A 26,646-nucleotide genomic window follows, 5' to 3' on the forward strand; every position below is an offset into this window, starting at 1 on the left:
AAATTACCCAAGACACAAGCCCTTGAAGCAGGGTGCAATGAGGGACTAGCTAATCTGAAATGAGCTTTGACCTATCTTGACTCTTTTTCACACAACTTTTTCATGTATTGGATATAAGCTGCATACCCCTTATATATGAGGCTCAGTCTCTAACGTTTCCTTGCGCATTTAATGCTAACAGAAACATTATAAAAGAACCGTTGGTTGACTAGGTCAAAGCTCCTCCAGATTGAGACAAATGTCTCATTGATCAAGGATCTTGTCACTTGATCATCCAGTCTACATTAAGCCAAATGGTCCACCATTGACCCAATAGAGCTAGAATGAATCTGGTTAGTATTCCAATAATAATATCTCTATGCAAGAAATACTTGTGTAGAAAACAACCAAAAAGGATTTTATTTTATAGAAAATAGATAAGTAATAATACAAGGAAAAACTTGGTTGTGTGTGTAAGAGATAATTTGTTTTCCATCAACATGTGGCTTGTCATATGTCCTTTGGATTATCGAACATGTTGAGGATTAGTAAGTGAGGGCCTATGGCAACTCTTCCTACAGTTACATATCCGACTAGATTTGGCATAGAAAAGAAAGAAAAAAAACTTATCTAGAGAACAAGATTTCGCATATGCAACATCTGTGGCCATTGCTCAAAGGACTCTCAGCAATGGTCGACTTCACATCTGTAGCATTCGTGGCCAAGCACGTTGTAACTAGGCTTGAATTTTCTAAGCTCCGATGGTTACCGAAACGGGGAAGCCGTAGATTTGACGATGAAGATTTCTGATAAATCTTATTTTTCAAAGAATCTAAGAATATGGGATTGTCAGAAGAAGAGCGGTGGCGATTTCTCTCAGCAGTGGCTGACTTCATCGTCTTCGACATGAAGGGGAATGCAGAGTGGCGACGATTTCTCTCCACCGTTCTCTCTCTCTCTCCTCCAGCTTCCTTCCACTAAGAAAATAACCTCAAATATTATTCAGTTATAGATTTTGCAAAGAAATAAATCATATCTTGGAAGCCTTAGATCCCTCTTCTACTTCAAACCCCCCGTTGCGGTAGTAGAGCAAAAAAAAAAAGAAGAGGATAAGAGACTGGGGGAGAACAAGAGTGAGAAACATTTGAAAAGGTATTTTTGAAAAATTTTGAAAAAAATCGGTCATATGGGATGGAATGTGAGGAAAAGTTGAAGGTTGAGAAGATTTTAAACAATTGTGAGAAACAATAGGTATACTTTTAATATAATACTAAAACAATAGGGGCATATTTAGTCAATTTCTTAAAAAATTTGCCCCAATACTTATTGGCCTACTCCTATTACCTTAGTGCCCAACCATTTTTTTTTGTTATTTTTGTAAGTTCAAAGTTCAAACAAACAAGAGGTAGAATCGGTTTTCTTCGTTTCTGCTCGTGTTCGTAGTAGGAGTTGAGTTTCTTTTCAGTACGAGTGCGTTGGACGGATGATATCGTAAACCTCTTGATGTTTCTGTGAAATTAGTGGTCTAGATTTATGGGAGAAAGGAGTACCGGAAGAAAATCATTTGGAGATAGTAGACCGTCCTAGCCTACTCCAAACTCCAAACTCCACCTATCTCCGGCGGCCAGGTCAGGTCAGTAGGGCACTTTACTTCACTTGGGCCCGTGACTTTTTTAGTTAGGTTTGTCCTTGTCACAAAACAAAACCGATTGTTGGCGATCGGACGGTTGGGGACAACATACTACGCAATGACGAGAATGCCCCTGATTTTGCATAAATAAAGTAGATTATCTGACGTGGCACGTTACGACATGAGACAAGTCACAAGTGGGAGTGTGGGACTGGTGGATTGGCAGCGGCGGTGTTCAGGGCAAGCGGGCGGAATTCAAGGTCAAGGCCTCAACTCTCAAGGGTGAGGATGAATTGTGTGAGACTGAGAGAGAGAGAGTGTGTGCGGCCGTGTGGTGACTGGGGATTGGATGGTATGTATGGGCAAATTCAATTGGGCATTTTGAATTGAAAGTTCAAAAACTGTTTTTGGGGGGCGAAAGTTATGGGGGGGTGGCTAGCTTAGGCTCTAGCTGAGGCCTGAGGATGAGGATGAGGGGGACTACTGATAGCTGATAAGTGGTGAGAAAGAAAAGAACGATATTAATGTTGGCCATTGCGTGTCGCAGTTTCAAAAAAAGGCAAATCGAACCCACACGGAAGCCGGAAGGAGAGGCGATCAGGGGACGGGAATCGGGAACCCCTTTCTTCATTCTTCACTCTTCCTCTACTCTCTCATCTCATTTCTCTGTACTTCCATTCCACTCCGATTCATCAGATCCGAGATTCGTTTCTATGTATTTCCCGGATTTTAAATAACGTAAAATTCGAGGGCTTCTAACCATGGTTTTCTGCGATCCTTCTGAGCTACCTCCACTTACTATCTCCGCGGCTTGCTCTGTTTCCCATGCTTCCATTCTAGGTTCGTTTCCTGCGCTTTTGTTTTTATCCTTGCTTGCTTGAAAATGGAGAGGTTTCAGCACAAGAGATCGCTTGGTAAGGAGAAACCATATCACGGATGTTCGGCCAAGATCAGAAGCTTTTCTGATCAGAATCCTGGCACTTATCTTGTCCTAACGGAGAGGGTTCTCAATCAAGGTTAGACTTTAGGTTCTCGTCTTGTTTTTTCTTTTATAGTACGTAGAGTTCGCCATTTTAGATTTTAGGTTATGCTTTTGATTTTCTTCTAGTGGTGCTGTAGTAGGCCTTACTTCGACATAAAGTTGGGTGCGGACATTGTTGCGGTGGTATTGGTATCATTATGTCTATGTTTTAATGAACTCCTGGTTTATGATGGCATATGATGGCAGTGGTTTGTTTTTACTCTCCTCCCACCCCTACCATCCAAACTTGTTCCTTTTCTGAAATTTAAGCATCGTGTTGCTTCGTTTGTGGATTTACTTTTTCTCGCGATTGATTTCTCCCCGTTACTTTATAGAAGTTAACGTGAAGTTTTTGTGAAAGAGCTGCTCTGGTGTTTATGTTTCTTCCTTCTTTTCATTTTCTTTTTGTTTTACATTTTTTGATTTCATTTCGCCTACTAATTTGTCACCTATTGTAAGTTTCAAGGTGAGAATCACTTAGAAAAAGAAACTATTTAGGAATGTGATTTCCTATGTTAGATTGTTGTAACATATTACCTCCAAAGCATGCTTTTTCCTACTTAGATTATTTCTATCATGCGTAAATTTTGAGCTCAGAAACCCTCTTAACTATTTCATGGTCCTGACTTATTTTTTCTATGATCTATTACTGTAAGTCGTTGATTTTTTTTTTTCTCTTCATTTTCATTTTGCGTATCTTTCTCCTGGGAATTCATCTTGATATCATGGCGTTCTGTTCCCAGGAAATGTACAGAACGAAAAACTGGTAGACACTTTGAAGGTTGCATCTGATTCCAGTTCTTGCAGCAGTGTTCTTTTAGAAGAAGGCCTTGTAAGGAAAATTTCCTTTTTGTACTTGTTGGAGTCCTTTAACTTGGGTATTTTTTTGTTCAAATTTGTTTTCTGAAATATCAAAAATTATTTTGTAGTGGTGTATGTGAATTATGCCTATGTGCTTCTATGATTTCTGCAAAAAATGATTAGCATAACATTTTGCAACTGTATTTTTTTTATTGTGTAGCATGCGCTTGAGCTGAGGTGTAATTCTTTGAAACAAGCTGGTGGAACTCCAATGAAGAAGCTATTGGCCGAAGAATTGTCTAAAGAAGTGGAATCCAGGCGGCGAACTCCAAGTGTTATTGCTAGATTAATGGGCCTTGATGCACTGCCATCTCCACATCCTGTACATAAACAACAGAAAAAGTTCTCACAAACCTATCTTCAGAGAAGGGCATCTATAGGGTCAAATGAGAAGACCCCACCATATGAGGCTCCGTCACTTAGATTGGGTACTAACGACCAGCAAGAATTCAAGGATGTCTTTGAAGTCTTAGAAGCGTCAAAAGTGGCAAAGAAAACTAACCTAATATTTCAGAAGGAGAAAGCACACGTGAAGCAGAGGGATGAAAAAATGGCACTTATACGTGAGAACTTCATGGATGCAAAACGTCTCTCCACTGATGAAAAGCTTCAACACTCAATGGAATTTCAAGATGCATTAGAAGTATTAGATTCCAACAAGGATCTCTTACTGAAATTTCTCCAAGAACCAGATTCTTTGTTCACAAAGCATCTCCATGATTTGCAAAGCGTTCCACCTGCTCAACTGTCTGCTCATGTAACAATCTTAAAGCCATCAAATGCTCCAAAGCATGGAAAAAGTGATCTTTTCCGAAAACCAGAGAAAAAAACTGAACAGAGGAATGCTATTGACTCTCATCACAGGCATGATAAAGTCGATGTTAACTACTGCAACAACAGACATAGTGTTTATAATTCTTACAAGTTATCAAATTCCCGTCATGAAGGAAAGGATGAGACTTGCCTTCTTCCTACACGGATTGTTGTTCTGAAGCCGAATCTGGGAAAGGTACCAAATACAACAGGATCCCTCTCTTCGGCATGTTCTTCTGGAGGTCTGCAACCAAATTACAGGCAGCATAAAGAAGTTCGAGATTATGGGAACTGTGACTTAATTTCAGAAGTTCATGAGCGCAAAAATTCATCGAGTGATGTAGAACATACTAGGCATAGGACCAGGCGATCCATGGAAATTGCTAAAGAAATCACTCGGCAAATGAGGGACAATGTAAGCAACAGCTCCTTAAAGGTACCAAGCTCAGTTCTCAGAGGATATGCTGGAGATGAAAGCCCATATAGCATGTCAGGAAATGACTCAGAAAATGATTCTGAGGTTGTCACACCCACCTCAAGGTATTCTCATCAATGCAAAGAAAGATCTAGCCTGTCCCCATCATCTTCATATTCAACCGAGTCATCCGTGACCAGGGAGGCGAAGAAACGACTTTCAGAGCGGTGGAAGATGACTCGTAGGTTTCAAGAAGTGGGATTAGTTAGTAAGGGCAGTACTTTGGGTGAAATGCTAGCTATGTCTGACAAAGAAACCAGATCAATGACCTTGACTTCTGAGGACTGGTTTAGGAGTGATGGGTTTGCAAGGTGTAACAGTCCTTTGGGAATTAGCAGCAGAGATGGTTGGAAGGATGTGTGTAACAGAAGTCTACCAAGGTCTAGATCTGTTCCCACTTCATCTACTGCCTTTGGAAGTCCATCATTGAGCACCAGAGGTGAATCTATTGGCAATGAGGATGGGTTTTTGATGCTAAGAGATACCGTCAACCAGGAAAGTTACAGGTCAAGAAAGGTAAGTTCCATAAAAAAAGTTAATTCCTTGCCTAGAAACCTCAGATGCAGCAGTAAAAAATCTCAGCATTCTCTTGCGACAAATGGGGAGATGAGTCATGCTATACAAGAAAGTCAGAGCCTGGTTGAACCGAGGAACAACCTTGAAGTAGCAGAGCAAAATCCTATGGCTCCTGGGCCATTGGCCGCTAATATCACAGATAAAAGGCTGGTTGTTGAATGGGTGGCTGTTGCTGACTCTGAGAGTTCATCCATGCCTTCTAATACTGCTGAGGAGATGGAGCAGCTGTCTAAACCATTTAACTGTGTCATATCAGAGAAAGAAGCAGATTTTTCTTCTCATGATCCAAAGGAAACAATTCCAGAGGTTTGTTTACTCTGTTCGATGCCTATCTTTAAACATTTTTCAATGCTTTGTTTTGTATTATATTTTCATTCCTTTGGATGTGATATCGTAAACGATCCTGTTCCAATTCCTGTAAGTCTGGCTTCAATCTTGAGGTGCTTGGTAGATGGAGTTCATCTTATGAACACCCTGAAAAATAAAGAGGACAAAAAGACTTTACAATCATTTTATTGACAAGGTCACTTCCAGAAGTGTAGTATCTATGGTCTCTCTGAGACTTTAGAGGTTGGGGATTTAACCTCTTTATAGCAAATCTTTATACTCCTATGTATTTCTAATTTGTAATCTATTATTTTGTTTTCTTCGTATTCTATTATAATGCATCTTCCAAATCTAATCCTAATTGTTACTCTGAAAAATAAAGGCACCTTTAGTTACATGTAGAATGAAGGTATGGGGATATTGGAGGCTTTATCTAACTCCAACAGTAGAATATAAACATTAAGACATACATAATCAAACTCAGTGTTGATAGACATGGTCAAGCCTGGTCTGGATGATTGTACCATTCAACTCATGACCCATCTCCATTTATGGCTTTTCGAACCTTGGAGTTTCAAAAATTCCAAAACCCAGTAAAATGCTTTTTTACCGAGATAGCTTTGTGAAATAATGGTGGTTTTAATAGAATCGTCCAGGTTTGACAAATTTTACCCAATTCATCTAAAGTCAGCTTTAAAGGCTGTGTATGGGGATATTGGAGGCTTTATCTAACTCCAACAGTAGAATATCAACATTAAGACATAATCAAACTCAGTGTTGATAGACATGGTCAAGCCTGGTCTGGATGATTGTACCATTCAACTCATGACCCATCTCTATTTATGGCTTTTCGAACCTTGGAGTTTCAAAAATTCCAAAACCCAGTAAAATGCCTTTTTACCGAGACAGCTTTGTGAAATAATGGTGGTTTTAATAGAATCGTCCAGGTTTGACAAATTTTACCCAACTCATCTAAAGTCAGCTTTAAAGGCTGTTACCCAATGTTGGTCCCAACCATCTGTGGTCTTGGGTGGCATGGACTGGATATTCACCTAATCTTTGCTATCATTTGCTCTCAGACTCAAAGTCAACTTAGCCTCAAACACAACTAACTTGTTTTAAATTCAAACATCATTGTTGTGCTCTATTTTCTCTCCCTTTAGCATCTTTAACACCTTCCTTCCTGCCATTTCTCCTATAAAAACACTCACATTATCAATCACTATTCACTGTAACTATGTATGAAGAAGATATTAAAGCGTCAGTCAGAAGCATTATCTAATTCTACCATCACCACAATGTTACACGCCCAATCTTACACATCATCATCATCATCTAAGCCGTATCCCAACTATATGGAGTTGGCTACATGAATCATGTTTTGCCATTCCATTCTGTTTAATGTCATATCCATTGTTAAATTATCAGCACTTAAATAATTTCTTACCATTATCCATGTCCTTTATGGTCTACTCCTAGTCCTAGTCCTTCTAGCCCCCGTAACTTGCAACAAATCACTTCTTATTGGTTCTGTTAATGGTCTTCTATGCATGCGACCAAACCATCTTAGTGGTCTTCTTTCGAATGGCTTCATTTTTGATCCTGTCCTTTCTAGTTTTTCCACTCATTTGTTTCAATATACACATTTCTGTCAAATTCATTTTTTGGACATGTTTCATGGTTGTCCACTCTGCTCCATAATTATAGCTGGATAACAACTGTTTAATAGAACTTTCCTTTTAATCTATCTGGTATTTTCCTATCATATTAAACTCCAGATGCACCCATCTGTTTTGCTTATGCAGCTCTAAGTCCTTGGGCACATCCTCCCCAATCTCTCCTTTATTATGAATTATCAAACCGGGTACTGGAAAAGGTCGTGCTGAATTATCCCAGCATCTCCAATCCTAGGTGCATGTTATAGTCCTCCTTTTTTCAAAACCCCTTGTTTTTAACACATTAGTCAATTTGAACAACGTAATTATTAAACATCATGCACCATGTTGAAACCACTAGAGTCAAATGAAACACTAAAATTAGACTCTACCAGTTGTCAACATTTTGCAGCATTGCAAGCTTTTGTTGGAACCTGAGAACACCCTATCTGAAGTTCTAAGTTATTAGCAGTTTTGTCAAAACTGAACCAATGACCTGGTGACCCATCTGGTTGAACAGTTGAACCACTTGACCCAGTCAATGAGTCATGGCCCAGACTTTTTCTCTTTTTAGACATTTCTATATTAATAACAATAGTTCTCATTTGTCACTCTTTTTACTTAATGTTGTATATATATTGTTAGATACATTTCCAGTTTTTATTTTCTTTAATATTCTTTATTTTTCCACGTCTATATATTTTTCTTTTTTCTTTTTTGATTTTCGATATCCTGGGTGGACCTAGATTGTAGAACTGCTGATCTTTCACCAAGATGGAAAAGTGGTTCCATTTCCTGATTAGTTTTTAAAACACTGGACTGAACTGGACATTGACCTGCTTGATGTGCTGAAACTTGTAACTCATCCTTTGGACCTATTTTATATCAATATATATTGTAACATACTAACACATGGTACGTTTTTTGTTTATGGAGACTTTTATAATTCGAACAATTTAAATACCAGTAACTTATAACTCAGCCCAGGGGCTGGGTGATTTTCTGAAAGGTCGGATTGTCAAATTTGTTCTGAATGGCTCCATCCTTATATCTTAGTGCAAGCTTAAACTAGTATATTGGCTCTGGACCTTCTGGTCTTGTAGGTTTTGTGATTTGATCTAACTAAAATATTGCTGCTTAACATTCTTTATAGGGGCTTGGTATCTTTGATGTTTTAATAAAATCTACTAGAAAAAAAATTCAGCAGATTGCATTTGGATATTTCTAGATGCAATTGGAATTGAACGTATTAGCTATGTTATTTGCTAGGGGTTTTCTAACAGTTTTTCAAAATATACTAAAATTTCAAGTTTCTGAACCAGTTTCTTTATTTTCCTGCTTTCCACACGGAATGCTTAAACATACATCCATCCAAAGAGCTTTGTCCAAAAGGTTGTAAAACCACTTTCCAAATAATCACTTTAGGAAGGTTTTTTACCCTACCTTTGGCTGTGATATCACTTTTTTGCCTTGCATCCATATATAAGAGCAAGATTTTTTTTTTTAAGCTATTTAAGTCATAACTACATTCTTACACCTCTGGGTTTTTCACCCTAGCTTTGTGCAGTATTATGTCCTTTGGTTGTGATATCTCTTGTTTTGCTTCTTGTCCTTGCATTTATATACAAGTGATACAGAGCAAGATGTTTTTTACTCTACTCAAGTCATAACTACATTCTTACACCCCTAGGTTTTTCACCTTACCTTTGGGCTGCGTATCCCTTTTGGCTGTGATCTCTTTTATGCTTTTTGTTCTTGCATTTGTATATGAATGCAGAGAAAGATTTTTTTAATCTATTCAAGTCATTACTTCTTTCTTACACCCCTATTATTGCCTGGATTGTGCACAAGTGTCTGAAGGTTGGCATGTATTTGACTTACCAAGATGAATTGAACTCCAATTAGTATCGGCATCTTTACTGAATGCACAGCTGAGGTTAATTACCCTGGAACCTTTTCAGAATTTAGACTTAACAAGCGTTGTATGGTTTAATCATCAAGTGGCACATGATAATGGTGATGATAATTTTGCTTGTGTCGTGTGCTTGGTACTCTTCTTCTTTTCTATGGTTGTATGGTGATTGTAGAGATTAGAGATGACTCCTTTTTTCTCACTTCAGCTTTGGAACAGTTTATTGTCTTTTCTATTGGGTTTTCCTCTTTAATAAAATTGTTGTGGTTTCATGTTTCCTAAATCATTTTATTTGAAAATTGATCCGTTATAATTTTTCCGGAAACAATGAAGAAGAGTCATAAAGAAAGTTTACTTCCAGCACAGTGCCCTGTTCCTGAACCTGAATCTCCTGCAAGTTCCAAAGGGGTTGAGCAACCTAGTCCTATTTCAGTTCTGGAACCACCATTTGCAGAAGAGACAACATCTGGTTCTGAGTGTTTTGAGCAAATCAGTGCTGACCTCCATGGTTAGTGACTCAAATTAATTCATCTATCATATGATTTTAACCATTTCTACATGTTAATTTTCCCATATTCTCCCTACTAGGTCTTCGTCTGCAACTTCAACTTCTCAAGTTAGAGTCATCAGATACGTATGAGGGACTTGAAGTGGCTGTCTCAAGTGATGAAGAGACTGGAGAAGGCTCCTTCGGTGTTATGGGGTTGGAAGAAATTGCAGTAAAGTTTAGAATTGAAGAGAATAAATGCTTTAGTTACCTAGTTGATATGTTGCTCGACTCAGATTTATATTTACGTGATGTGGACCGTGAATTGGCATTATCGACCTGGTACTCCTCAGAATGTCCTGTCAGTCCTTTGGTATTTGAGAAGCTAGAGAAGAAGTATGACGAGCAGACATGGTTGAGGTCAGATAGAAGGCTATTGTTTGATCGTATAAATGAAGGGTTGATGGAGATTTTCGGGCCACAGATAGACCCACATCCCTGGGTGAAATCATCAATTAAAATGGTTTGCCTTGGGTGGGGCAGAGAATCACTCGTGGAAGAGCTATGGAAGTGGCTGGTTTGCCAGGAAAGAGACGTCAGTGTTGATTCACCAGAGAAAATTCTAGGTAGAGACGTGTGCTTGGAGCTTGGGGATGATATTGAGGTGGTGGGTACAGAAATTGAGAGGTTGTTGTTCGATGAGTTGATTGGAGAGAGCGTGCAAAGAAACCCTAGGCCAGGACTGTTCTAGACCGATTTGATACAACATGCTTATAGTAAAATATACATGTATCAAAAAGAGCTCAGTTAAGAAGGGAATAATAAGCAAATCAGGAATATAATGCAAAGGAAAAAATCTAAGCAATTGTAATTTGTAACATCTTCAACGATTGAATTGTCATCTTTTGCATATATGTTCATATATGAAAGTTTTATGTTTAGTTGATATTAGATTCAAGTCAAAGACTAATTCTTTTATCTCTGTAGTGGGAAGAAAACCAAGAGTGGCTTAAACTAGCAAAAGAAGGAATGGTATCCGCGAAAAACCAAGTACGGACAACTTTGGGGTGTTGGACAACATGGATTGTTTTGTTTTTAAAAACAAAGACAACTGCCACATCATGAAAATTCTATTGATTTCACTGATGATCCCATGTGAGCTTTGGGGAAGAAAATCTGTCTACCAGACCAGAACAAGCATGTAGAACCACTTGCAAACGTGGACATACCAGACCTTTCTTTTCTCCAGATCCACAAACAAAGACAGCCATTTCCTGCATTAACCCTAAAACTTTGCATGAAGTCAGAAACGCAGATGGTCGTAAACTTGTAATATGGTGTTCTAGCTGATGAATGTCAATAGGTGTGATTAAAACATGAGATGTTTTCAATGTGCAGCTGTAGTGATGTGGGTATGATAGGGTTCTTGAGTATAGGAGATCCAAACATGATTAAAACAACTTCACACTATGTGTGGGTGGGAGATCCGAACACGATTTAGAAAATGACACCCCTTGCTCTAGTCCACAAGCTTTTTTGTCCCAAATCCAAAGCAGTTGAAGTGTTGAAACCCTCCTTGATAACAAAGTTGCCAAGGGACCCTCTTTATCGGTTGCTTAGTTGAAACCCTCCTTGATAACAAAGTTGCCAAGGGACCCTCTTCCATTTTTCACATATGTGGTTATTTTTTTAAATTAAATTATTAAAAATGTAACAAGTAAAAAAAAAAACATTATGGGCCTTTATTATCTCTCATAATTCTTTTTAATAAGATCATTTTTTTTAAATAATTTATAACATCTCCCCTCCCCGTTAAATCCCCTTTTTTATATCTCTCAACCAATTTTAAGTGGGTGTAATAAATGGAATGGTTAACCCAAACTATTGTCCAAACCCAAATTTAAACAACCAAATTTCCATTTAACCCCATGCGTTGCGTTGCATGCCTTTACTTACTTAGTTTATATTTAAAGATGATGGTTTAGGTTTCGTAGTTCTAACTAAAACATCACAGTGATGGAGGAACCACAAGCACCAACTCCAATTCATGAAATCCACACCATCCACCGCTGCGATTGATTCTTCTTTCTTCCCATCCATCAGTATATATATAGAAACTCTTAACCCATCCTTCAGTAGGATCTTATCTTGAATTCAGAATTTTGGATTTCTTCGGAATCTTTCTCACAATTTGTAACAAGTAATATGGAATTCCCCAAATCCCTCTCCAGGACAGTCAGGATTACTGCCTACCTACTGTTACTAGCCCTCGCTGTCACATGTGCCACCTCAGCTCGAATACAGGACGAACAATTATCCCCTCCGGTTCCAGTGGCTCCGGCAACAGCACCGGAGACACCCGATCCAGTTGAAACGCGAGTCCCCGATATAGCACCTGTGTCCACTTCTGTCACTACTGATGTGGCACCTGGGGGCCCACCAGCCATCAAACAACCAGATGTTGCTTCTTCTGCATCTACCAGTGCCACCATGGTGAATGCGGACCCCCAGCACCCATTGTCGTTCTTCATGCATGACATACTTGGTGGGTCGAACCCCTCTGCCCGAGCCGTGACGGGAATTGTAAACAACCCAGCGATGAACGGTCAGGTTCCCTTTGCCAGACCAAACGGTGCAGTACTCCCCGTCAACAATGGCATTCCCCTCAACAGCGACAACAGCGCAATTATCAACAACAACAACATTCCATTCCTCACCGGCCTTGGAGGCAGTTCATCAACTGTCATTCAGAACAATGGTAACAACGTCATAAATGGTGGTTTCGGGGTTCCTTTGGTGAATGGAGCCCAGCTTCCTGCAGGGACCACCATCCAGAAGCTCATGTTCGGGACGATGACTGTGATCGACGATGAGCTGACTGAAGGTCATGAGCTAGGATCCGGTTTGGTTGGAAAGGCACAAGGGTTCTACGTGGCCAGCTCGGAGGACGGTACCAGCCAGACCATGGCATTCATCGCCATGTTCCAAAGCGGCAATTACGCTGACAGCCTGAGTTTCTTCGGGGTCCATCGCACCGCCGTCTCGGAATCTCAACTGGCCGTTATGGGTGGCACCGGAAAGTATGTAAATGCCAAGGGATACGCCACGGTGAAGACCATTCCTTCCGTGAACCACCATGAGACCGATGGAGCGGAGACTTTGCTGGAATTTACTGTCTATCTCACCTATTAAATTTAAACATTAATTGCTTGTGAATTGTGAAATATGTCGAACATCTTCTCTGTCTATATAAGAAGAGACATCAAAGGGTCGGTACCTATATTTCTTGGTGTTGTTGATTATGTGGATATAGGTAAAGTTTGGATTATTGGGACGTTCGTCTTTCTTTTTTCTTTTGAATGTATGGAGTTGGGGTCTTGGAAATTCTAATTCCCTCTTAATTTCATAAATTGTTGCTTTTGAACTTTAAATGAATTCACACCTGCGCCCTCTGTCCCACAAACGCCCCACAACTCAGATGTGATCTCCGAAGCTACTGCTGTCAAATATTGAAATCAAATAAGAAGGAACAACCCCAATCAAATGCATTGGTAGTGACATTTCTTTATTAGCCTTAATTACGTACGGTTATGGAGTTATAAAATCTCTGGTTTTCTTACTTTTCCTTTTGCACATTTTATCCTCGTATCCGGTTCGAGTACGTCTCAGGTGACTTTGATCGTCACCATGAACAACAGGGTAAATTACAATTACCTCTCTTGTAATATATAAGGTCAGTGACAAAGACCCTTATAATTTAATTTACAACAAGGATCTTTTTGTATTTGGGTAAATTTCTTAAACTACCTTTATGGTTCAGTTAATTGAATTTGGATAAATTTTGAATTTGAAAATTGACTAACAGTATTCCTATCGTTTCTAACAATTGACTAACTCTACCCTTATCGGAGTCTTTACACCGGGTTCTCCCCGAAGCTTCTTCATCTCCTCCGTTTCAGGTCCCCCGCTACTCGACTCAGAGGCAAGGTCGTTGACAGCTAAGACCGGCCGGATTGCACATCATCAATTGGCGCCGTCTGTGGGAAACGCTTCAAAAAGCCTCCCTCCAAACTCTCATACCCCTTTTTTCTTCTTCAAAAAACCCAACACTCATGGCCTCTTCCAGCAACGCCGGACGCAGCACGGAGACAAACACCACCGGGGAACAGCTTCAAGTTCCCGTGGTGTGCGTTGGACAGTTCACCATCCCCCTTTCGGTGCATGGAATCCCCAGTTTGAATGCGCCACAAGCTGTGGCGCCCGTAAACCTTCCTGCCACAAGCATCCCCTTTCCTCCCCCTATTGAGACAACCTTTACTGAACCGACTGCCGTCCCCTTGGCAGCCAGCCAAAACCGGTTGGACGACCTGATGCAGTGCATGCGGGCAATGCAAGCGCAAATGCAACAGTTCCAGTAACACCAGCTTCACCAGCACCAAGTGTTGCACAACATCTCCCAGTACCACTATCAACAGCAGTTCCCCTAACTGCCACTGAACCAACCACTACTTCCACCTCGCCACCCTGCTCCGAGGCCGGTCAAGGCCTCTCCGCAGGATGGGCGCCCCAACCAAGGAAAGGCCTCTACGCCCCAGAACCCCCCTAACAACCAGGCCTCGTCCCCAGGCCGAAGAGGGAAAAAAGTCATCCCCGCCTCGCAGCTCACAGGCGGGTCGGGAACCTCGCCCGCGAGATCGGCACCTTGGCGCTCCAAGCCCGAGTTCCCACTCACGGAAAACCGATTCGGCACACTGGCAGCAGCAGACTACCAGCATTCCGGGCCCATCGAGCTCAGCAACACGGAAGCCAGCAGCGCAAGTACAAGGCCCACTCAACAGTGAAGGCACCGGCGAAGTCGTCGAACCGCCACCCGTGTCTTGTCAGAGCTCAGAGGCAAAGAAGAGACGAGCTCGGACGAGGTAGGAGCTGCCCCGATTCTCTCAGTTCCCTCCCCCCTCGCCTCAGAACTCCAGGCGGTCCCCTTGCCTAGAGATTTCAAGCTCCCACCTCTGGACAAGTATGACGGGTCCTTCGACCCCAACGACCACGTTGACGCTTTCCAGTCCCAAATGCACCTCGCCAGGGCCAGTGAATCATGCATGTGTGTGGCCTTCACCACCACCCTCAGGGGGGTAGCCCGCACTTGGTACTGGAACCTGGCCCCCGGGTCGATAAAGTGCTGGGCTCAGTTCGTGCAGGTCTTCACCGCAGACTTTGTCACCAGCAAACGGTGCCCAGAGCAGAGGAAAGCATCTTCGGAGTAGTCCAAAGGGAAGGAGAATCCATACGGGGCTACATCAAGCGATTCAATGAAGCATGCTTGTAGATACCGCGGTTAGACCCCGCGGTGCAGCTCGCGGCAGCAAAAAGAGGGGTAACGCATAAAGAATTCAAATGGCACATGGTAGCTAACCAGCCCGCAACCGTGGCCGAATTCCTCAAGCTCGCGGACGTTCATGAGGATAGAGGAAGAAATCAACCAATGAACCGAGGGCGGGAACGAGAAAAGAAAGAGGGAAGGCGAGCCCTCCAACCCAGTAGACACGAAAAACCCGGCCCGAGAGCCGAAGCCGAACCAATCGTTCCGAGCTCCCCCACCAGTTCGGACGGATTACACGCCATTGAACACAAGGCGGACCGAGATCTTAATGACGATCAAGGACGCCCCATACTTGAAGTGGCCACCTCGCCTAAAGGGTAATCCGAACGAAAGAAATAAGAATTTGTATTGTAGTTTCCATAGCTACCATGGTCATAGTACCGAGCAGTGTAATAATCTCCGGGATGAGATAGAAGGGCTCATCCGTCGCGGATACATGAGAAACTTTGTACAGCACAACAATAATAACAATAAGGCAGATCGGCCAGGGGAGCACGAAAAGGAAGCCCCCGAATCTAGCAGCAGACCTGCCGAACCATTGCAGCGACAGCCTCCGGTGGAGAGGCCATTTCGGGGAACCATCCATGTAATTGTGGGAGGCTCGGTGGTAGCAGGGTGTACCTCGGCAGCAGCCTGGACTTCAGTTCGCGAAGCGGCCCTCGAGGAGCGGAACCCTCCAAAGAGACCAAAGACCGAAGAACCAATCTTCTTCACGGAGGACGACGCGCGAGGGGTCCACTACCCCCACGATGATGCGCTTGTCATTAAACTAAGGATCAGCGACTTCGAGGTCAGACGCGTACTCGTAGATTCGGGCAGCTCGGCGGACATCCTCTTTAAATCAGCATTTGACCAGCTACAGTTACAGAGGAGCGAACTGAAGCCCGTGAACACTCCCCTGGTGGGTTTCAGCGGAGAGGAAGTCAGGCCCCTCGGAAAAATAACAGTGCCTCTGGAAGTCGGCACATGGCCTTGTGCGGTCAGACTCAACCATGATTTCCTGGTGGTCGCGACCCCCTCCCCATACAATGCCATAATAGGGCGGCCGATCACGCATATCCTACGGGCGGTGGTCTCCACCTACTATTTGGCCATGAAGTTCCCTACGGACTTTGGTGTGGGGGTAGTGCGGGGCGACCAGCTCGAGTCCCGCAAGTGTTATGTTGCCTCCCTGAAGGGAAAAACCAAGGGAGCCGACGACCTCGAACTGGAGCGGCCTGCGGAGCAAGGCGAGGAACGAGCTTCGCCCACAGAGGAAACAGTGGCAATCCCGACTTCGGCTAAGGACCCAACTCGCACACTCCAGATCGGTGCTTCCGTTGAGGAACCCCTACGGACCGAACTGGTGAGTTTTTTACTTCAAAATTTAGATATTTTTGCATGGACCGCGGCCGATATGCCCGGTATTGACCGTGGGCTTATAACTCACAAACTTAACACTGACCCTGTAGTCAGACCTGTTAGACAGAAGAAACACAACTTAGCCCCAGAACGCTGGAGGGCGGTCGACGAGGAGGTCGAGAAGCTCCTTGCAGCGGACTTCATAAGGGAAGTCCATTACTCGAGCTGGGTAGCCAACCCTGTGCTGGTAAAAAAGGCGAACAGCAAGTGGCGCATGTGCGTCGACTACACTGACCTGAACTGAGCTTGCCCGAAAGATAGCTTCCCCCTCCCCAGAATTGACTGCCTAGTGGACGCGACCTCGGGACATGAGTTGCTAAGCTTCCTGGACGCCTACTCAGGCTACAACCAAATCCGGATGGACCAGTCCGATGAGGAAAAAACCAGCTTCATAACCGAGTTCGGTCTGTACTGTTACAAGGTCATGCCCTTCGGATTAAAAAATGCCGGGGCAACCTTCCAAAGACTTGTGAATAGGCTGTTTTGGCCCCTGATTGGCACGGAGATAGAGTGTTATGTAGACGACATGGTTGTCAAGACACAGTTTTCACAAGAATTAATACACGACTTAGATTCTGTCCTCTAAATCTTGCGTCAGTTTAGCATGAAATTGAACCCCAACAAATGTGTCTTTGGCGTCACCTCGGGCAAATTCCTAGGCTACATTGTCAATCGGCACGGTATTGAGGCCAACCCGGACAAGATAAAAGCCATCCTAGATATGAGACCACCTCGGAAAGTAAAAGAAGTTTAGAGGCTAAACGGCCGCATAGCCGCTCTAAGCCGCTTCATGTCCAAGTCAGCAGACTGCTGCCTACCTTTCTTCAAAGCAATCAAAGGCAAAGGGTTCGAGTGGACCCAAGACTGCTAGCTCGCGTTTGACGATCTAAAAGGTTACCTCGCCAGTGTGCCAACCTTAGCCCGGCCCGAGGAGGGTGAGGTCTTAGAACTGTACCTCTCGGCAAGCGACGAGGTGGTCAGTTCGGTACTAATAAAGGAAACAGGCCAGGTCCAGCGACCCATATATTATGTTAGTAAAATTTTGCAGGGAGCAGAGACAAGGTACCTGCAGATAGAAAAGCTAGCATATGCACTGGTGATAGCAACTCGGAAACTCCGCCCGTACTTCCAGGCTCACACCATCATCGTCCTGATTGACAAACCTCTGAGACAAGTTTTACTCAAACCCGAGGTTTCCAGTCGACTGATGAAATGGGCCATCGAACTCAGTGAGTACGACCTCTAGTACAAGCCAAGAACTGCTATTAAGGCCCAAGCCTTGGCAAATTTTATCGCAGAATGCACGTTTAGCCTCGAAGCCCCTGAGCCGGTCGAGCCTAAGATCCCCAGTTCGGGCGAGCTCGGAGCTCCCAAGCTAATCGAGTCCGAACCCCGTGAAGTAGCAACAGTGTAGCATCTCTCCTGGTTAGACCAAGCGCGAACTGGGATGAGGAGCCCTGGATCCTTCACGTAGATGGCTCCTCGAACTAGCAAGGCAGCGGGGCTGGAATAGTGCTGCGCGGCCCGAGCGGAACAAAGTTGGAATACGCACTACGCTTTGAGATCGCGACATCCAACAACGAGGCAGAGTACGACGCACTGATAGCCGAGCTGAACATAGCGCACAAGATCGGAGCGAAGCACGTAGTTATCTGCAGTGATTCCCAGCTCGTGGTCAACCAAGTTACAGGCGAATACGAAGCGCGCGAGCTCACAATGATTGCATACTTGGCAAAAGTGAAGGATGCTCTGCTCAACTTCCAGTCACACTTCATCAAGCAAATCCCGAGGTCAGAGAACACTGAGGCCGACGCCCTGTTCCGATTAGCCAGCACGAGCCACAACGCCATGAGAACCGTGTACGTAGAGGACTTACCTCGGCCCAGCATTCTCGGTGGGGCAGAAGAGGTCGCTCTCGTCTCTGAAGCAGAGCTGAGCTGGATCGACCCACTCGCGAGCTTCCTGCTAGACAGAACCCTCCTCGCAGACCGCAACGCAGCCAAGAGGGTGTAGCGCTAGGCAGCCAAATACGTCATAATAGACGAACGGTTGTACCGACGATCCTACACGCTCCCCTACCTGCGATGCTTGCGCCCTGCCGAAGCTGAGCTGGTACTCCGCGACACTCAAGAAGGCTTGTGCGGCGGACACCTGGGGGGCAGATCCCTCGCCCAAATAGCACTTCGACAAGTGTACTACTGGCAAACGATGAAGATAGAGGCCATCGAGCTTGTCAGAAAATGCGACAAGTGTCAGAAGCATGCCAATATCCACCATCAGCCCACTGCCGACCTCAAATACCTCACCAGTCCATGGCCCTTCACCCAATGGGGCATCGACCTTCTGGGGCCATTCCCACCAGCGACAGGCGGGAGAAAATTCCTAGTGGTGTTAGTAGATTACTTCACAAAATGGATAGAAGCTGAACCTCTGGCAATAGTTACAGACCGAAACATACAGAACTTCTTTTGGAAGAACATAGTATGTCGCTTCGGGCTACCTCGGGTACTGATCTCCGACAACGGAAAATAGTTCGAGGATATCAAGTTCCAAGAATGGTGTCAGAGTATGGGAATTAGTTAGAACTTCACGTCGATCGCACACCCGCTGGCAAATGGCCAAACAGAAGTAATGAACAGAGCCATCCTCCGCGGACTGAAAGCACGACTAGACCGAGCTAAAGGATTGTGGGCAGACGAGCTACCAAGTGTTCTATGGGCTCACCGAACCACGGAAAAAACCGCCATAGGAGAGACCCCCTTTACCCTCACCTACGGCACCACGGCGGTAATCCCGGCGGAAATCGAAATACCTACGCTGCGTTTAGAAGCATACGACGAACAGACAAACGAAGACGAGTTACTTACCAACCTCGACCTACTGGACGAGGTGAGAGATCTCGCGCACATCCGAACTGCAGGCTACCAGCAGAAAGTAGCTCGATATTATAACGCGCGAGTAAAGAAGAGGAACTTCCGCGTCGGCGACCTAGTTCTCTGTAAGGTCATGGTACCTGAACCTGGCGTAGGGAAACTTGGACTAAATTGGGAAGGACCCTACAAAGTAAAGAAAGCACTCGGGGGGGGCATACGAGCTCAAAACCCTAGAGGGAAAACAAGTACCCCGAGCATGGAACATTGTCAACCTAAGGCGATACTACCTATAGACCGCCAAGCAAAGTGGGTAAAATCACCACCAAAGCCTACGGGCTAGGATGCCGAGCTAACGAAGGAATCTCAGCACCAGCAAGCAAAGAAAACAGTCAACGCGAGTGCGGTTAACGCAGGTAGAAAACAGACCGGACGAATAGTCAGTTCGGCAAATGCATGAAGTTTGGCAAATATGCTCAGTTCGGGAGAGAATAGCCAGCACTTAAACAAATCATTCCATTCCAAAAGTAGGGCAGTACAAAAAAAAATCTTTACAATCCCGGAGCTATTTCTTCGTCATCAGAAGACACTTCGACAAAACCCGAAGGCCCTGCCTCACCCGCGGCGTCTGGCTCAGCGTCAGTAGCATTAGCCATCTCCTGAGTTATGCGCGAAGTGGATATGGTGCTTACATCGAGCTCGGGGTACGTAATCCGGATCATCCACCGGCTTAGTTTAAAACCCCTCCTATATGAATCCACGACCAGATCATCAAAACCCGGCGAAGCGATGTACTCATCGACGACCTTCTTCTTGGCATCTTCGATACCTTGAGAAAAGATCTGCGTGCTCTCCCTGATATCCTCCTGAAGATACTCGACTTGATGCTGCACATCCAGCCTCAAGTCCGCCATGTGCTTCACCACCACTCCCATGGCCTCGGCATCTCTCTGAGACCTCGCCTGCCTGATCCGGGAAAAACGAGCAGTCTCTTCAACAGCACGAGCAGCTTCCTCGGCCGCACGACAAGCCTCTTCGGCAGCTTGCGCCTGCCTCGAGCTCCTCTCCACCTGAGCCGCCAAGGCGTGAATGGAAGAATTCACCTACCAAAAGAGACTGAATGATCAAAAGAACTAACAAAACAAATGCCAAAGAGTTAAAAAAGGAGAACACTTACCACCATGGCATGGGTAACGGCACAACAGGCCACTTGATGCAGAGGGAGATCAGTCCATGCCGCGACCTCCTCGGGGAGGATGGCCTCTTTACTTTTTTGGAGAGCATGGGTCGGCGTCAACACACTCTTGAAATCCCCCGGGGCCCTCGAGCCCGAGGGACCAGCTCGCGTATGAGCAGACCCGGAGTAAGCAGAAGCACTGGAGTATGTAGGAGCCCCTGTGTATGTAGTCTCAGCATAAGGGCCCCCTGCCGGCTCCTGCATCGGAGGGACCATCTCGGGCCCCCTGGGCGGATTTTCTGGCTGGTAGCCCGGCACCTCGGGCTCAACATCCTGAGGCACCTCGGCGCGAGTTCCCTTGGCAACCCGCTTTCTCCTCTTCATACCTTGAAACAAGTGCCCACCTCGGGTCCCTCGCGAATCCATCACACCTGCGAAAAGAAGTTCGCCATCAGTAAAAAAGGAAGAAAGACAGCAATACAAGTCTCTAAGTGAAGAACCTTCCCGAGCTCAGGCCGGCCGCAATGAGCTTGGCCTCTGTCAAATACTGTTCACACTTCAGCCCAAGCCGCGCCCATTGCCGGAGGCCCTTCGCCGTCTCCTTGTCAAGCGTAACCCCGGAGTCAGGAGCGGCCATCCCCCACCCGGTCTGAAAAGGCCACCCTAGCACACTTCGCACCCCGAAATAGTCCCGCTTCCATGTTGGGACCTTGTTAGGGAGCTCGTGTAAAAGCTTAAAACCCAGGCGAGGGGACAGGTAGTAAGCCCGTCTACGCCTGGGGAGAGGACCCGCTTGCTTCCTAAGCATCAAGATTGAAGAAAAAATCTCCAAGTCCAACGGAAAGCTCTCATCGCAGAAAAGGGAGATTGTCCCCACCAAATTTCGAATGGAATTCGGGTGAAGCTGGCCGACTGTCACGCCGAAGTGGTTCAAGACTTCGACGAAGAGGGGGTGGAAAGGCAATCGCAGCCCCGCGGCGAGCTGCTCCCGGAATATCACGATCTCATCAGGACCGTGTTCCCAAGGAAAGCCACCCGAAGGTATAAAATAAGCATACTCCCCGGGCAAGTTATAGTAAGTAATGAGGGATTGGAGCCTCTCGAGCGTCATGGTCGAAGGTCCGAACTTGTCTAACATCCGACCTCGGCGAGAGGTGGACGCCAAACTACCCAAAGCGCCACGGCCAACAGGCTCGAACTCTTCCTCGTGCTCTACCTCCGGCTCACTAAGGCTATCGAGGGATGCAACTTGGTTCGTAGAACCTGCATCAGACCCGCTGAAATGACTATCAGAGCCATCCGAGCTAGACATTGGGAGTGACGAGACCCAGGAAAGTACTCACCCGGACAAAAGCTGTAGACCACAGGAGCTCGGACGAACGGAAGACCTTGAGCACGAACTGAATGCAAGCTGAAACTCAGACGCGAGCTCGAGAGAAATACAAAAGCGACAACAATCGGGGAACCCCCCCCCCCCCCCGCTATTTATGCTCACAATGACCAAAAGGCAGCGGCTTAGATCAAAGCCAATCCGACGGCCTACGGCCGCACTGACCGCACGTTGCCCGAGACGAAGACGTGATTGGCGCACGTCTTTCTGAAACTAACAGTGACGGTGCGCATCTTTTCGAAACTGGCGGAACGTCAACGCACGTCTCAGAAAAAATGGCAGCGGCACGTCTTTTTTCAAATTTGAAAAAATGCTCGCTTTCGCACCCCCAAGTGACGCGCCTTTTTTTTTGAAATTTCGAAGCGACGCGCACGCACCGCCACATTTATCAGCATTTAGACAGGCCAACACGCTTCCCGCATAAATGGACACTCGAAGAAACCCAAGAAACCCTGACAATGCACCTCGCACCTGCAGAACCAAGATTCAAAGTACAGGACAAATCTACCTGACACCTTACGAACTCCCTGCGCCAGGGCAAGACCCTTAGCACGAGGAGTGGGGGGCAATTGATGAAGGAAGATTTGGCCCGACCTCGCAAATCACGGCACGTGGCAAAAAAGGCAAATAGCTCGGCACTTAAAACAACGTACCAAGGGTACAAACGCCAAAGGGAAGGGACCAGCAGGTCCGAGCTCCCTAGCAAGGGGCCCGAACTCCCTACTTAGTGGTCGAACTCTCTGCAAGGTGCCCGAACTCCCTACTTAGTGGTCGAACTCCCTGCAAGGTACCCGAACTCTCCCTTTGACCCCGAGTCACACAAAGCAGAGACCCGAATTGGCCCGTCTTATGACAGTTCGAGGCCCCCCTTATCCGAACTCGAGACTTTGCCTCACGCCCCGCTCCAGGCACTTCGCTTCCGGAGCATTGAACTGGACGAACCACGCTGTACCTAACACCGAAGGAGTCCGTATCCAGGGGCCGCGCACCTGACTGACTTGGGATCTGACGCTTGACTGCCGCCTTTCCAACGGCCACCTGCCACCGTCACCTGTCACCACTGCCTCCAGTTACAGAGATGGCTCCGACAAAAGGAGCAGTGACGGTTCTGCCCCAGCAGAGGCGATGACGCCCGAACTGGCAGAAGCCCAGAAGTACTCATTCTCGACCTGACAGGAGTGTAGGAGTGAGTGCGCGAGGTGGTTATAAAAGGCTCTCCACCCCCAAAGAGGAGGTATGCAAACTTTGCGCCATCTGGTTTATCTTGCCTTTGAAGGATTCTAACTTAAGCTTCGGAGCCTTTACACCGGGTTCTCCCTGGAGCTTCTTCATCTCCTCCGTTTCATGTCCCCCACTACTCGACTCAGAGGCAAGGTCGTTGACAGCTAAGACCGGCCGGATTGCGCATCATCAATTGGTCTTGGTGGAATTGGCCTTGGAACTGAATTTGCCTTTAAATAACCCCAAAATTTTTTTAAGGATTTGAAGATTTGAGCCAAAGTACTCATAGTTAAAAGAAACATGTCTAACTTGGCCATCGAGCTAATTTCTTAAGTGATTTTATCATTTGTTTTCATTTTAATATTTGTATGTGCATAATAAATAATATAAAAGGTAGTATTTGCAAAATTGAAATCATAATGACAAGTTTTCAACTGTATATTAATATATTATGATACTTACATACTAAATTTTTCAATTTAATCAATAAAGAAAATATAAGTTTTAAACTATATGTTATTATTATTATTGAAAATCAAGTTTTTGAAGGAAATGTTAAATTTTTTTCAAGGGAGAGAGTAAAGAAAGAATAGGTTCCACGAGTAGACCCTGTAATTGACTCCGAAACCACCAATGTTAGAAACAACCTTGAAATCAACTTTCAGAGGATAGATTTTGATTCCAAAAACCTAAAATCGATCCCTATAGTGTAGGTTTCAGATTCTGCTATAGAAGTAAATCGATATAACATATGCTTTCCCCTACTTGATAGTAAGAAAAATGCTTTCCCCTACTTTATTTGTAAAAAAAAAGGATGTTTCACTAGAATTCGGATTAGCTGAAGGCTTTAGAGGACACTCCCTTAGATTACATTAACAGTCTACTTCTTTCTCTTGATAATAAGCTGGGACCCTGGTGAAGGGGAATATCACACCACTAGCCCCTGCCACCACGTCTGGTGTAACCAAACCCATCACACCACCCATTCCTGATGTACGTGTTTATCTCCTGCTGTCCCTGACGTGGCACCAGTGGCGGTTGCTCTTGCTGCGGCTGGGGTTGTCATCACTAACAGTGCCACCGTGGCAAATACTGCATTAACCTTCGTCAAGCAGCAGAGTTCACTTTCGCTCATTCAAGGACGGACGAAAGCATCCGTCCCAAGATTTTTATCGGGCCAGCTGGATCTATTAATCCACGCCAGAGTTGCTTGTCCCAACGTTTAAATGAGAAACGATTGGTTACGGCGTTTGTCTACGATGTCAGGTTTAATTCGATCAACTCCAACTATTTTTAACTTTTCCTACTTACATCCATTAGGGTTTGAGTTTTTATTTCCCAAAATCAAAAGCAAAGAGAAGAGGGAGACCGACCTTACTTCTCCCGATCACCGTTGCAGAGCACATGAAAAGCACAACCGTTTTCGTAATACGAATTGGTTTCTGTTATGCCAATATCTCATTTGTCTCACCATTGCAGAGAACAAGAAAGGAAGCACAACCATTTCCGTAATAAGAACTAGTTAACTTTTATTTTTTTGTTGTCTATTTTGTTTTTTTTTTTTTCATTCTGATTTCTGTTACGTCAATAACTCTGTCTCACCATTGCAGAGAACGAGAAAGAAGAATTTTTGTTTAAAGGCTTAAAGCTAACTTGTTCTAATAATAGAAACAAAGGGGTTATTGGCGGGAATGGATGTGATTCTTCTGGTTAAAGAAAGGGGTCAATGGTGGAAGAAAAGTAAGAATGAAAAAAAAAATAAATAAAACATAAAAAAATGATAGGTGCTATGGGCAGAACAGAAAAAAAGAATTGGATTGAAAAAAACAAAAATAATAGAAGCTTGTTCTCGTCACCACCAAAAACAATGGTCGTCCTTTCTTATTCTCTGCAATGGTGAGACAAAAGGTTTATTGGCTTAACAGAAACCAGAATGAAAAAAAAAAAAGTAGACAATAAAAAAATAAAACAGAAAAATAAAAACTAATCGGTTCGTAATATGGAAATAGGTGTGCTTTTCATGTGATGGGGAGGAGTAAGTTCGGCCTCTCTCTTCTTTCTGCTTTTTGATTTTGGGAAAAAAAAAAAAAACTCGAATCGTAAAGATGTAAGCCGTAAAAGTTGAAAATAGTTGGAGTTGATCGAATTAAACCTGACATCGTCGACAAACGCCGTAACCAATCGTTTCTCATTCGAACGTTGGGACAAGCAACTCTGACGTGGATTAATAGATCCAGCTGGCCCAATAAAAATCTTGGGACGGATGCTTTCGTCCGTCCTTGAATGAGCGAAAGTGAACTCATGCATGATATCTTAGGCGGATGAGCGGATCAACCCCATCGGCTAAGGTGGTCACAGGCATCATTGCAACCACAGGAGTCGATGGTAATTGGAATCCCATACTCCAGACCCAACGGGGGTGTCTTCCCTATTAACGGTGGACTTCCACTCTTTAACGGAAATAATGGTGTCGTCGGTGGCAACGTCGAACGGCGTTATCAACAGCAATAACGTTCCATTCCTGGCTGGCCTTGGCGGGACAACCACTAATACCACCATTCAAAACAACTGTAGCAACAACGTAGTCAATGGCGGCAACAACCTCCCCTTCGTTGCTGCCGGCCAGATACCCGCCGGAGCCACACTTCAGAAGCTCATGTTTGGGACAATCACTGTGATTGACGATGAACTAACCCAAGGACATGAGCTCGGTTCCTCGGTGCTGGGAAAGGCGCAAGGATTCTACACGTGGTCAGCTCCTTAGATGGAAGCAGCCACACAATGGCACTCACAGCGTTGTTCCATGGAGGTGATCATGAAGATGACACCATCAGCTTCTTTGGTGTCCACCGAGCCGCAGCCGCAGCCGTGGAGTTTCAGATCGCCATTGTCGGAGGGACCGGCAAGTTTGAGAGATCGAACATTACGCGCTCAGTGCCCCACTCCCACTGAGCGCGTACGAGACCACATCTTCTCCTCACACCTGGCGCTTCACACGCACATCCAACCATGCATCCGGAGCATCTTCCCTACTTATTAATTATTATTTACGGTAGATGTTCCCAATGCACGGTGAATATGCATGTAAGGCGCTTGAGGAACAGATTCCGTCTCACCATGTACTGCACTACTGGGAGAGATTTATGTGGGGCGCAAATGTATTGGGCCCCAAAATTCTGACATAAAAACTTGGGTTGGGTTGGGCTAAGAGGTTTTGAGTGGAAAGCTGGTGGCACTGCCACTTAACACGTATCGTACGTCCTAGTTGTTGAAACTTGAAAGGAGGTAATTGGGTGACATGAATGTGTGAATGTGACAATTGATTGATTGCCCAACCCCCGGTCCAGTATTCGACCTGAGGTTGATCAGTTCCTTGGGGATCTGCTCCTCACATGCACATCCACCGTGCATTGGGAACTCATAAGTATGAGAGATGTTCTCAATGCATGGTACGATGTGCGAGTGAGGTGC

The 26,646-nt window shown here is 44.9% G+C and overlaps 2 protein-coding genes and 1 pseudogene across 5 annotated transcripts; all 3 read left to right on the top strand.

Moving 5' to 3' along the window:
- Positions 1-1,893: 1,893 nt before the first annotated feature.
- On the top strand, positions 1,894-10,682 carry LOC104594654 (uncharacterized). Of its 4 annotated transcripts, none has more exons than XM_010255049.3 (5): positions 1,894-2,625; positions 3,374-3,462; positions 3,652-5,661; positions 9,611-9,757; positions 9,838-10,682. In XM_010255049.3, exons 1-5 carry the CDS (start codon positions 2,493-2,495, stop codon positions 9,868-9,870), a joined length of 2,412 nt encoding a protein of 803 aa, XP_010253351.1. In that variant the 5' UTR covers positions 1,894-2,492; the 3' UTR covers positions 9,871-10,682. The 4 variants fall into 4 exon arrangements, with proteins under 4 accessions (XP_010253351.1, XP_010253348.1, XP_010253349.1 ...); XM_010255046.3 differs by having other exon boundaries at positions 1,900-2,625; positions 9,583-9,757; XM_010255047.3 differs by having other exon boundaries at positions 1,900-2,625; positions 9,586-9,757.
- Positions 10,683-11,831: 1,149 nt separating this feature from the next.
- Positions 11,832-13,124, top strand: LOC104594655 (dirigent protein 25). Its single transcript, XM_010255050.3, has one exon. The coding sequence runs from the start codon at positions 11,942-11,944 to the stop codon at positions 12,926-12,928; it is 987 nt and encodes a 328-aa protein (XP_010253352.1). The 5' UTR covers positions 11,832-11,941; the 3' UTR covers positions 12,929-13,124.
- A 12,334-nt stretch (positions 13,125-25,458) lies between these two features.
- On the top strand, positions 25,459-26,150 carry LOC104594980 (dirigent protein 9-like; annotated as a pseudogene).
- Positions 26,151-26,646: the final 496 nt, after the last annotated feature.

The sequence above is a fragment of the Nelumbo nucifera genome, chromosome 2 (genome assembly GCF_055504915.1).
Source record: "Nelumbo nucifera cultivar China Antique chromosome 2, China Antique-T2T, whole genome shotgun sequence".
Lineage (NCBI taxonomy): Eukaryota > Viridiplantae > Streptophyta > Magnoliopsida > Proteales > Nelumbonaceae > Nelumbo > Nelumbo nucifera.